The sequence below is a fragment of the Chenopodium quinoa genome, unplaced genomic scaffold, assembly GCF_001683475.1.
Source record: "Chenopodium quinoa cultivar QQ74 unplaced genomic scaffold, ASM168347v1, whole genome shotgun sequence".
NCBI lineage: Eukaryota > Viridiplantae > Streptophyta > Magnoliopsida > Caryophyllales > Amaranthaceae > Chenopodium > Chenopodium quinoa.
Window position 1 is genome coordinate 679,964 of NW_018742815.1, and position 12,654 is coordinate 692,617.

Consider the following 12,654-nt stretch of genomic DNA (forward strand, 5'->3'; position numbering starts at 1 on the left):
AAGTGATCCCTTTGATGCGCCATAAGTGTTCAACTTCCAAACTCAATATTAAGGCTTCGCAAAGTATTTTCAAATCTTACCTTTAGAAAAGCTCGCGTTTTTTTTTAAATATATGTAATGTTCTTTTTTGCTCGCTTGCTCTATACGTATGTGTCATATTTTTTTCGGGTGCACCATAGTTTTTTCAATGAATTACCTACATACCCCTCATTATCCACCAGATTTGATATATGTAACCAAGATAAACTCTTGTTGTGTTTAGTTCACCTTATTTTAAATCAAATAAGAAAAAAGTAAGTTTAATTAATTAAAAAAAAAAGTTTTGACATACTTTATCATTTTATGTGTGAAGTTTTAATTATTACATTTCTTTAATTTATGATGTGTGTGTACCGAGAGTTTTTCATTTTCTTAGTAGAGATACTTGTTACTTTGATTTCAATCACATTTCTTTTGATGCTAATATACTACTCCCTCTGTTTTTTTTTTTTTTTTTTTTTTTCAGTTCTCCATACCCTTGGTACATAGTTGTTTAGGCAAAAGAATAGAATAATATATAGAAGGAGAAGGTTAGGATTAAAAAATTTGGAAAAGTAAGAGAGAGAAATATGAATTGGGATTACTAAAAATAATGTGAGGGAGAAAATATTATTAAAGTTAGTGGAGTTAGAAAAAAGAAGGAGAAAGTAAATAATGTGAGTAAGGTTTCCACTTTTAGTAATTGGGCACTTTAAATAATATACTCCGTATAATGTGAGTAAGGTTTCCACTTTTAGTAATAAGACACTTATAAAAACAGCCGTTTTAGAAAAGTGGGGCACTAAAAATAAACAGAGGGAGTATAGAACTATACGGAGTAGATTAGTATTTTGACTCGGACAATGCCAAATACATTGATAATGTATACTCCGTAATATGTAATTATACATTTAGTACACATGACTCCCTATTTTCTTAAATATATTATAAATTTACTTTGTCATTTACTACAATGCTGGTTACAATTCGAACTTCGAAGTTGATTTATATTTTCTAACACTAATTCACAAAAGAATTATGAACATTAAATTATCAACAAAACTATTCCACTAGCAAGAAGACCATAAGAAGCTGTCATACTATCACAAAATCAGTCTCCAAGTTTAAAGCAATCAACCAGATTTTCTGAGCAAATTCAAGATTAACTCAGAATCACGAACGTTCTCAAAGTCCTGACTATCTTGTGAATCCTCATGATTTCCTTGTGAAAAATCAGCACCTGTATAAGTTCGAACTCCAGGACCATGTCCACTACAATCTCTCAGTCTCCCTTGTTGTGCTCTTCTCACTTCCTTTTGATGTTCTGTGAGCTCTGACCTCTTTCGTTTCGTGCTTGGAGGAGGCAGCTTGCTCTTACAAGGGGAACCATCCACTACATTTTCCATAAGTTTTACTCGTTTTGAGCACATATTTAATGTAGCTGTTACATTGTGTTTTGGAAGAGAAGTGACAACTTCCAAACTCGAACTGTTTTTCTCCACTGCTGGTGCTTTCCTGTTTCTGATTTTTAGCCTTCCAACTCGCAACAGCTTGTCTAAAACATTGAGCAAGCAAGGAGGAATATCTAAATGAACCAGATCTCCATAAGCAGAGTTCCAAAAGGTGATCGTGGGGTTGGAAATAGAAGGATTGGGGTGGTCAAGTGTTTTTTCAAGTAGAGGTGCTTGTAACTCAAGGAAGGAGGAATCAAATACTATTGTTGGCCAGCTACGTAGCAAACTTCTAATAATTTCTTCCCACAAAATTTGCAGTTGACATTTGATGCTTTCGCAGTTTATCACAGATTCTGACAACCAAGGAAGCAGGGGATCACATAGAACCTGATAACAAAACATTGTGGGTAAAAAATTACATATTATTTCGTGGAAATTTCCTGATAACACAGCGTAAGGATAAACAATTCAGTAAGTGCAGGACTAAGACCTTAAACAAGGAAATAATATCTTCTTTCCACTGAAGGCAACTGACTAAGTATGTAAATGGGGGGAGTATCCTGCAATATACAACATTAACAGATTAATATACTCCATCTGTAGAAAATAGGCATGCATATAACTACAAATGTAATTGTCTTGTATGATCTAAATATGTAACCTTGAAATAACATGTTCTGGTGCTTCATTAATTGTGCTCATGAGATTTATAAGCCTGCATTATCAAGGGAAAAATAAACAACAATCAGGCCTCTACAGTGAACCGACATGTAAAAGACTAAAAGAGTAAAGATACGAGTGATGAAGATTCACAAGTTATAAGAATCAAGAACAAAGATGTCAGCATATTTCTTAAGGAAATTTATTCTAACCTGCATGAGCTGGGCCTAAGAAGATGAAGTCAGTCCAAAGTAGCAGTGCAGTATGTAAATTTTGGCAATTTTCAAAATTAAAAAAATTTAAGGCAATTATATCTAGCTGAATTTAGCACAAAAACTAGAAATCATCCCTCTATTAAAAACTGGCAGGATCATCAAATGCCTTGTTTGGATTTCACATTTGTCATGCATTGTGACTACATGCACCTGCAGCACTATACATTTTACACATAGCTATTATCTTGAAATGGTTTTCTACATTATACATTAAAGACCGGCCAAATAAAAATAACAGGGAAGAAACAGGAGCCAGGCCAGTGTCATTACTTTAAGGCAAGTAAGCAACAACTTATGACTGCTAAAAGAGACAGCAGATACAAAAAATTTCAAGGGTAGAAAATCATAATAACACTGACCTGGCTATAAATTCCAAGCAGTTGTTTATGCCACTGGATTCTGTATAATCACCCTTAATTGCTTCAGGAGTGACCTTTTTAATATGCAAATTCTTTAAAATACACTCAGCTATATTCCCACAAAAAGAGAGAAAATGGTGCTCCTGACTGTTATCAGGAGGATCAACCTCACCCGTGTTGCTTCTTTGGAGGAAGTCATTCAAAGATGAACAAAGATCTTCTGCAAAACTATTCTTGTTTTGATTTTCTTGCAGGTTAGTAGAATTCACTAGACAATAAAGTGACATCCACACTTCTTTAACTTGTGAAAGGTTTTCTGATAAACATGAAGAAACTATACGGGAATTGCACTGCTTTTGGGTGCTTACTGTTTTCCGAGAGGTACAGACAATGAGTGGATAAACAAAGAAATGGCACAAGGTAATACAACCAGTACTAGCAGGCTGGGTTCTCATTGGCATCATATCCTTAGCACCATCTAAATATTCCTTCAAACATTGGGCAATTGTAATCCAAACCCTTAAGGAATTGTGATCAAAATGATCATACAGGATAACAGTGATGGCATGGATCACTTGGAGAGAATCATACGAAGATAGCACACGAGTAAAATATTTATATCCTTCTTGCAGACTGGAGTCACTAGACCCAATGCTGGCTTCCTTATTGCTAAGTTGAACCATCAGACAAAAGTAATACACAGTTAAATAAATTATTGGTGGAACCATTTCCATAAGCTTTGTGGGGCCAATCCCTGTCAGCATATTGCATGCAACTTCATCTGTGGATCTACACTTCATGACTAAGGCAACCTTATAAAGAGAGGAACCTAGAATAGATGGATCAAGCTCCTGAGTTACTGCTTCCAAAGTCCGTAGGCAAGCAAGTTGAAAGTCATTTGTTGCATCATCCACACTTGAAGCAGTGTCACAAACAGTCTTTACAAACACCAAAATAGCATTCATGGACTGCATAACAGTATCATAATTAGTTGAAGATTTCATAAAATCTATTTGAACACCTTTCAAAAAGAAACAGAACATCCTCGTTGCAGCATCACAAACCAGCCTCTTAATTTTGGGGCACAAAGTAGCTTTTGCTACTTGACAGAAAATCATCTGTATTGTTCTCAGAAGAAAATCCACCTGACTACAGTCCCAAGGTAGCCATCTTATAGAGTAGTTTTTTAATGTAGATTCCTCTGATAACGATACAAGATTTAACTTATCAGTAGTTACAGGTGATATTGTACCATCAACCTGGGTGTGTGATCCATAACTTACAGTTTTTGATTGGATAATATCATGAAGCAAATCCATGCAGAGTCTCCACCTCCAAACATTATCGTCTTCAAGTCCAATATTAAAGACTACCTTAAACAAAGGTTCCACAACTATACCTTGAATATGAGGATCATTTACTAGTGTATCAAGCTTATGTAACAGATAGCACCATGTGTTCAGGCAAGATGATTGGACAGAAAGACCAGCTTTACTTGTCATAATTCCAACTAATGGTGTCATAATCAGCTTCAAACTTTTTGAAAATGCTTTATTTTGGCCAGTGCCTCCATTAACTTGTGAAGTACCACCACATTCTTTTGACGGAAGGAAAATAAATGCATCTATTAGACCTTCCCATGCTACCTGCACAGCAAGCAAATTATCTAACGGTGTGTTTGGATTGAAGGAAATAGAGGGAAAGGAAGGGAAGGGAAATGGAGATATGAGGTATCATTTATTTGGATAACAAATGAGGAAGGAAGGGAATTGGAGGGTAGAGAAATGAAGGGATTAAATTGCAAGAATTTATCCCTCCAACAAGGGAGAGATTTAAGAGGAAAACTCACCATTCTTCCTTCCCCTCCCTTTCCCTCCCCTCCTCTTCTCCTTCCTCCCCTTCTTTTCCTTCCCCTTTATTTATCCAAACACAGTGTAAATGTCGAGAAAGAGCAAAGGAATACCATGATTCCTAAACTGACAGTACTTAGGATCTAGTTCAAAGGCATGCCTCAGTTTAAATTTACCAATCATAAACTCATTTGGAAACATTTTGATTATTACATCAATTCATGAACTCATTTTCCAAACTTTATCAATGTGCATAGCCACTTTGCCTATTTTTTTTCCATCTTTCTGAGTTCATATACACAAGGTAGCTGTATTTATGTGGGAGAATCTTTACAGGATAAGTACATCAAATATTAAGCACTTCATGAGCAAAAAAATGGTACAAAAGCTTACCTGTGTGGCAATCTGGATTTGTGGGTCTGGATCGGAAAAGGTTTGCTCAGGGACTTTGAGTAATGCATTAACCAAATGCCTATTCTTCATAGAATATTGTCCAAGAATACGAATATACCATCCCCATGCTTGGAGAGCCTGAACTTTCTTTCCATGTTTCAGCATATCGTCCATCCCAGAAAGTAAGCTTAGCTTCATGTCTTGAGCAATGGCCTAACAAAAAGAACCATACAATGAAAGTGGGCACTGTGCATTAGCTAATTTTTAATCCATGGCCTGTTTGGAAAAAAATCATGAAAACTAGATAATGCACCGTCGTGTAATTCTTCTCCAAATTACCCCATCTATTATCCTGAGAGAAGACATAAGGAAAGAGCACTCTACTTAATCAAAATATAGCAAGAGCAAAGGCCCATAACCTTCGGCTAATAAAAGAACTTATTAATAAGCCTTCAGCCATCTCATAGATACAAGAGAGGGGCTAATAGCTTGTATAATGCAGACAAAAAGGTGTAATTGACAATACCAAGATGGTTCTAAAGCTGGATACATACTTTGGAAGAGGTAGTAGCTCAAATATATATGATGGCTGAAATCTAACTCATCTCCCTAGTACTTTATAAAAGTTGCTCCATCAAGAGGCCCATAAGCAGGGTCATGGAAGAATAATTTCATCAAATGTTTTTGGCAATACCAAGATGGTTCTAAAGATGGATACATACTTTGGAAGAGGTAGTCACTCAAATATATATGATGGCTGAAATCTAACTCATCTCCCTATTACTTTATAACAGTTGCTCCATCAAGAGGCCCATAAGCAGGATCATGGAAGAATAATTTCATCACATGTTTTGGCATAAAGAGAAATACATTAATATTGATGACTAGATAATCACAATGAGAAGCAAAATGGTCGGGTAAATTCAAAAAGGAAGAATAGCACAAGAGAACAGTTTCTTCTGCCTCACAAAAATTGTAAAATACGAAAACATGATAGTGCCCTTGTATTATCGGTTTTTAGAGTGAAAATCACCACCATTCATCCATACCTTTGAGAGAGCCAATTGTGGAGGAACAATTAGAAACTTGATCATCAACAAACATCTTATGCACATATCTCTCTCTTTCTTTTCTCCACTTAGAAGTCTTCGATATATAGAAGGTGCCCATATAGATGACGATTCTCTCATTTTTTCACTTATCTGATTTGCTAACTTCATGACAGCCTGTAAGGAACAGAACCCGGAAAAAAGAGAGATAAACTTAGAAGCTTTACATCAATCCTTTGTGCAAAGGGGTTAAGAATCGAGAACTTACTACACACCTAGAACTTTGATTTGTAGTGAAGATATTGCATAACAGAAAGTAAGACTTTTTCACCATAGTTTGAGTCCACTGTCATTGACATTATTCACTTTGCAGTTCGCACACAACAAATAAAGACAAACAGGAATAATATTTTTGAAATAAATACCAGTCCTGAGCTAGAATTACCTGAATAGCCTCGAATGTTGTAGATAACGAGCCAGTGGGGTTGTCAAGGGAATGAACAACAGCCCTCAACAAGGATTCAAAGTGAGAAGCTAAATGTGAAGCATCTAGCTGCTGAATGGAAATACACCACACACCAAGATTGCAAACCACCTACATTCAGCCAATCACACACTTCAACATGTTAAGTGCAGCGGCTACAAGTCTACAACAGTGCCACCAATCAGACCAAAATATACCAAGCATTTGTTACCTTAATTTTCGTTGTTAAGATCAGCTTAGCCAATGACTCAAGCACTTGATCAACATATTCTTCTGCATTTGACCACTCCACACAATCAGAAAGGTTATAATTATCCTTAAATATGAACATATGTTACTATGATAAAAGCCACTAGGCAATCATATTCTAATTCATTTAATTCCCCTTGTAGCAAGTCTAACAACAGTTACAGTCTAGGAAAATCCTTCATCTAATCAACAATAATATAAGCCCCTAGGCAATCATTAGTTCATCACTCTGAGTTCTGACACAGTTCATCAAGCGAATTATACCATTATACATTCATAAAAACACGATACAAAATTCAATTACTGCTATCATCAAGTAATTAACTTATTCAATAAAATCCCAATTAAACTCACTAAGAAAACTAAATCAAAATAAAAAATAAAAAAAAAAAAGAAGAAAGAATTTAAGACATACTCGAAATCGCTACAACGAAAGAAGGATGATAAATTATGAACCCCAAACACTTCAAAGCCAGTGTAGAACTGCAACAAACAAACCATAAAATTAAGTGTTAAATCAATTAAAATCCTAAACTTATAAAACTAAAGAAACTAACTTTAACAAATGAATTATACGAGTAGTTACATTTCTTCATCAGCATCAATAATTTGAATGTCGTCGATAATCGAAGAAATGATAATTTTATTGAAATCAACAAGAAGCTGAATTAAGGAATCATCAGTGCTCGCCTGCTCTTGAAGATGTTGAAGAGTTGAATAAGCAAATGATTTTTCTAATTTTGAAGATGAACAAATTAGGGTTTTGATTTGTTCCAATTGCTCAGGAAAATTCGACATTACTTTGTTGGATTTTCAGATGATTGTATAATTAGGTTCAGAATTCAAGTGAAATTGTGAAATTTCAATCGAAACCCTAAATTGGGAAATGGGAAGGGTTTTTTTAATTTTCGCGCCATTTATGGTATATTGGGAAAAAAGGCGTTTTTTTGTTGGATTTGGTGGGAATAAATATATGGGCTTTGGGCTTAGCGTAGGGAGCATTTGGTCCAAAGAGAGTTTTAACACAAAAGTATTGATATCACGCGTTTAGATGTCCATAATGCAATCGGGTGTACCTACATTTTACAACTTTACAAGTATATATTTAAGTCATTTTTCAAGGTTTGCTCATTAGCGCTCATATTAGTGGTTTTGAATAGTACGATGAATTTATAAATAAAAGTCATATAACAACAAATGCCAAAAAAAATCGAATTATTCTCAAGTTCTTACATCTTAAATTATGCTCATTTAATTCGAGATTAGACCGAGTTTAAATCAAAGCAAGCGTAAGTAATTCTCAAGTCATCTCGATCAACCTCTTATGATAAGTGCTTATTCGGATACATTTTAAAGAGACTAAGCTTTTTTCCCGTGAAAAAAAATAAAGAAAACGAGGCGCTATAATTTGATATCCTCATAGACCATAAACCATGATTAAGTTTACATATTCCATGACTCATCAATATATTTTGGTTAAAATTTCACCAGTCTTCGGTTGCCAATTGGTTCTTTTTTATTAAATTAGCTGACTGTAGTCTTTTTATATGATAAAAATTTATGTAATCATGTTGTCTAAGAGCCTTCATTATGCTTCCATAATAATTGTTAATAAGCTAGAGGACCCTCCATTATATATATTTCTTGATTCTTGAAGAATCCAGTACATTCTACTGTGGTTGCCTGGACGATGAATATAATTATATATGTATGCACTACAATATATATACAGTCGATACTAAATATGCATTAAAAGAACATAAGTACCACGCTGTTCAAACAGACACGAGTATATACTCCGTATAATACATGAACATGTTACATGTTTTATTTTATAACACTTATAGAAATAAATTAATTGTTTTAATCATAATGTCGTTTACTCCATAAGTCTATATGAATGGAGTACGAATGTAATGTGTATATATATTATACTTTGTGTAAGTATTTTTTTCGATTTATAAATACCGTGTATATATGTTTATGATTTAATTTACGATCACATATTCACATGTAACAATGTTTTTTTTTTTTTTTTTTTTTTTTTAAAAAAAAAAAAACTTTTGCACCTACTTCTGCCAATAATTCTAATATGTGCCGTCTTTTTCAACTTTTTTTTTTTTTTTTTTTTTTGTTTACTTTATGGCTTGCTTTTCAAACTTGATAACTTATCAAATTCGATGTTACACTATTAAATTCTTGTAGAGTAGTGGAGACCTTCTCAGTGACTCAGTTGCACTATAACATGCACTAAAAGGCCTTATATGCTACTGCTTTTTTTTTTTTTCTTTCTATTAGGCTAACATTTGGAGGCATATCATGAAATCAAAGCACTAATGAATAATTAATTAGGGAAATCATTCTTTCAAAGAACTTTGCTCAAGGTAGTTACAACCTAGCTTATTACTTGAAGTAGTCTTGAACTATTGGTCTTCGCGATCGATATTGTTCATATCAATGATATCAATGATCAACAAAAATATTGTTCATGACTTACTACATCTTAACCTTATAATCAAAGAGAATGTTGTTCATATATATCAATGATCAAAAAAATATGGTCTTACCCTAATAATAATCCTAACAAAATGCAATGGTTTTTTTTTAATGATGTTAAAGAATATTTCGGTTAAAATACTGTTCCAAATATATCAAAGCAAAAACGATATCTTCTAAAAACATTGTACGTATGTAGAGGTGTCAGGATCAACCGCCGATCGACTTAAACCGGCCTAAAAAAAAAAGAAGAGATTGAGATTTGTTAGGACAAAAAAATTTAACATAAATAAAAATTTAAAATAAACCTAAGTTGATTGACAATTCACTCCAACACCTAAAGTGACACTATATTTATACGCACGGTGCAATGGTGACATGTGCATCAATGCATACATGAAGTAAACTTATTAATTGTTCTTTTTACAAGACCCGTGCGAAAAGATACTTCTTTTTACAAGTACTCCATACTTTTTTTTAACGTTAACTTCTAACCGCCCACGTGTGTATGGAGTCACCCTCCATAGACAAAAACAAACCCAATCAATAAAGTAAAATTAGTTCAAGTGTTTAACCTTTTTTGGGACCCTTAGCTTCTTTCCTAATTGAGTGAGCCTAATAAATTACAATCAACTAAACATCGTTAAATTTAAATTACTTATAATTTATTTTGTTCACCTTATTTCAACAAATTAACAAAAAAAAATTGGTTAAGAACGTAAGGGTTAATATAAGTATATTCATTCAAGTTCAATTTATAAATAAAGTAAGTTGTGTTAAATAAGCTCATTACAATGATTACATAAGTGAAAATAAAAGGCATACCCTTAATGACATGCAACAAACTAAAAGAGTAATTGTATTTTAAAATATTGGAATCTTGTGCTCTTTTTCGAGACTGTGGCTCAAATTCACCAGCTTAGCACAAAGTTTAAATGAATGTTCTTTCCACTTTTTTTTTTTTTTAATCGGGTGCACCATGCGCTGGTGCACAAATCATGCACAAATTTTGGATAGTATAGTATACACAATGTTCCGAGTGTTCGGGTCGAGAGGGCTCATATTCTTGCTACTACAACAAATCATAATTTAAGTTCTTTTAGTTATATAGTTTAATTTTTCTTTTTTAAAAAAATAAGGAATACTATTTTAAAAATTCGTACGCATTTATCATTTTAATTCTATAATTTCACTAATGATTGAAAATACCAATTCAATATCAAAATTGCTGATATTTTGTGGTCAATTTTTTTTTTCTTTGACATGAGTGGTCAAAATTTTGAGATCGAGCAAGCAAAAATAAGCATTTCCTTATCATTATCCTATACATCATACCTCAATACATGGCACCAATCATATATAGAACAACCATTTTTCACATATTTTTATTTATGGATTACCTAGTCACAATCTGTTGAACTATCATCATGCCAATTATTTGACAAGAAACAAAATTTTATAGGAACAATCCAAAATAGCTTTTGCTGTCACGCAACACCCAAAATTATAAGCCGTATATATATTTCTTATCAATTAAATGTCAATGATTGTTCAATATATATTCCAACAAATAATTTCAGCCGTTGGATCAATTAATTGATAGTTTATAGATAATTTTCAGCCATTGGATTTTGAGAAAAATGGTGAAAGATTAATATGTAAGCATTTTGTATAAGATTATACGTACATAGCTAAATAATTGTTATACAAATTATTAAAAACATAATAAAATTCATGGTTCAATAATTATTAATTATTATTTATTTTTAATTAGTTGATTTTTCTTGCAACTCCCGCTTCTAGTTCCAATTTCTTGGATGCAATATATAACTTCACGTTTTGCTTAAGAATGTTTCGGCGGCTCTAATGTTATTTATAGATTGATCATGATGAATTGATGATTGACTAATTGTATAAGTGTAAGACTTTAGAAATGTAATGACGTTGAAAGTAAAATTAAACTTAGCTGGAGCCACGTGGAAGGATTAGATGGGAAGCTACGCAGTATTAATAACAATACCGAGTAAAATTAAACATACACGAGGTAGGAGTTTATGTCATTATCTTTTCTTTAATGGGTAAAGAGAATGACCCTATTAGATCATAACTTTTTATAGGTGATCAAATTCAGTTCATGAGCAAGTTAGGCTCACCACAGCTATTAGGAATCGAATCCGGCCATGAGGTGAAACTCCTATCAACTACAACAAGTACTATTTGGAATTAGGTTGCTCTTGTGTGCATGGTTTGAACAAAAAAGAAACCAAATACATAGAACTTGTTTAGTTTAGCTTAATTTCAGTTCACTTCAGCTCCAAATCAGTTCAGTTTAGTTCAATTTCTAATTTATTTCTCTCATAAACAATTCATTTAAGCTCTATTCAATTTAGTTCAGCCCTAATCATTTCAGTTCAGTTCAGTTCTATTCAATTGTTTTCATAAATCGGAACAGGCCCGTACAGAGAACATGAAATGTAATAATACATTAGTTTTACGATGAATGTTGGTTGCTATAAAAAACAAAAAAAAATATGCGGCCAATGCGGTATTGGAGCATTGGAGGACGGAATGCCACTTGTAAATACTCGTATTTATGTCAAAATATATATTCCGTATAGAAAAACACTTGTTTCATCTATTTGTCTCAAATATTAACGCATTTAACTTTTTGTATGGCAATATTAAGTGGATATCCGCTAATCCGCTCCACCCGCTTAAAATAAATGAACGAAAACCCGAATTAAATGGATGAGAAGCGGGTGACGGATGAAGCGGATGATGGATCGGATCGGATGTGGATGATATTTTTTTCACCCGCTAACCGTCCACCCATCCGTTTAACATATATGAAATTTTTAATCAAAGAATTTTACTAATAAAATATAGAATGTGCAAGAAAATTACTTGTCTTTTTTTTGTTGCAAATTAATTTTTCAAACAATATGTTATTATTGTTTCTTTTTTATTAATAAATTAAAAAAATTATTATATAAATAACCGAAAATTAAAGTTAATCTGAGTTTTTTTTTAATTTTAGTACTCATCCATTTGTCATCCGCTCCACCCATTTCATCCGCGGATGATGGACGAACGGATATGGATGATGGGTGAAGCGGATGACGAATGGATGTGGATGGAGCAATTAGGATAATGAATGGATGCGGGTGAAGCTTCAACCGATCCAAATCCATCTATTGCCATCTCTAGTCTCAAATATTAATGCATTTGACTTTTTGTACGGTCAACATTTACACATGCACCTTTGGCTATTGATTTTTTAGATTACTCCCTCCCACCCAACAAAATAATTGCACCATAATTGTTATTTTTCCTTGCTTTTCCCTCAAGATAAAACATTAATTCATTT

General features: G+C 33.2%; 1 protein-coding gene across 1 annotated transcript; it reads right to left on the bottom strand.

Annotated features, from left to right (window-relative positions):
• Positions 1-358: 358 nt before the first annotated feature.
• LOC110725593 lies at positions 359-7,854 on the bottom strand. Its single transcript, XM_021905057.1, has 10 exons — positions 7,378-7,854; positions 7,207-7,274; positions 6,754-6,815; positions 6,504-6,653; positions 6,059-6,235; positions 5,010-5,222; positions 2,767-4,412; positions 2,134-2,187; positions 1,963-2,032; positions 359-1,859 (listed from the first exon to the last, which is right to left on the bottom strand). The coding sequence occupies exons 1-10, from the start codon at positions 7,587-7,589 to the stop codon at positions 1,152-1,154; spliced, it is 3,360 nt and encodes a 1,119-aa protein (XP_021760749.1). The 5' UTR covers positions 7,590-7,854; the 3' UTR covers positions 359-1,151.
• Between the last annotated feature and the right edge of the window lie 4,800 nt (positions 7,855-12,654).

Coding starts and splice junctions, on each gene's coding strand:
- LOC110725593 (XM_021905057.1), bottom strand. CDS start 7,589: ATGTCGAATTTTCCTGAGCAATTGGAACAAATCAAAACCCTAATTTGT. Junction 7,275..7,377: donor ATTGATGCTGATGAAGAAAT/GTAACTACTCGT, acceptor TGTTTGTTGCAG/TTCTACACTGGCTTTGAAGT. Junction 1,860..1,962: donor ATATTATTTCCTTGTTTAAG/GTCTTAGTCCTG, acceptor TTTTGTTATCAG/GTTCTATGTGATCCCCTGCT.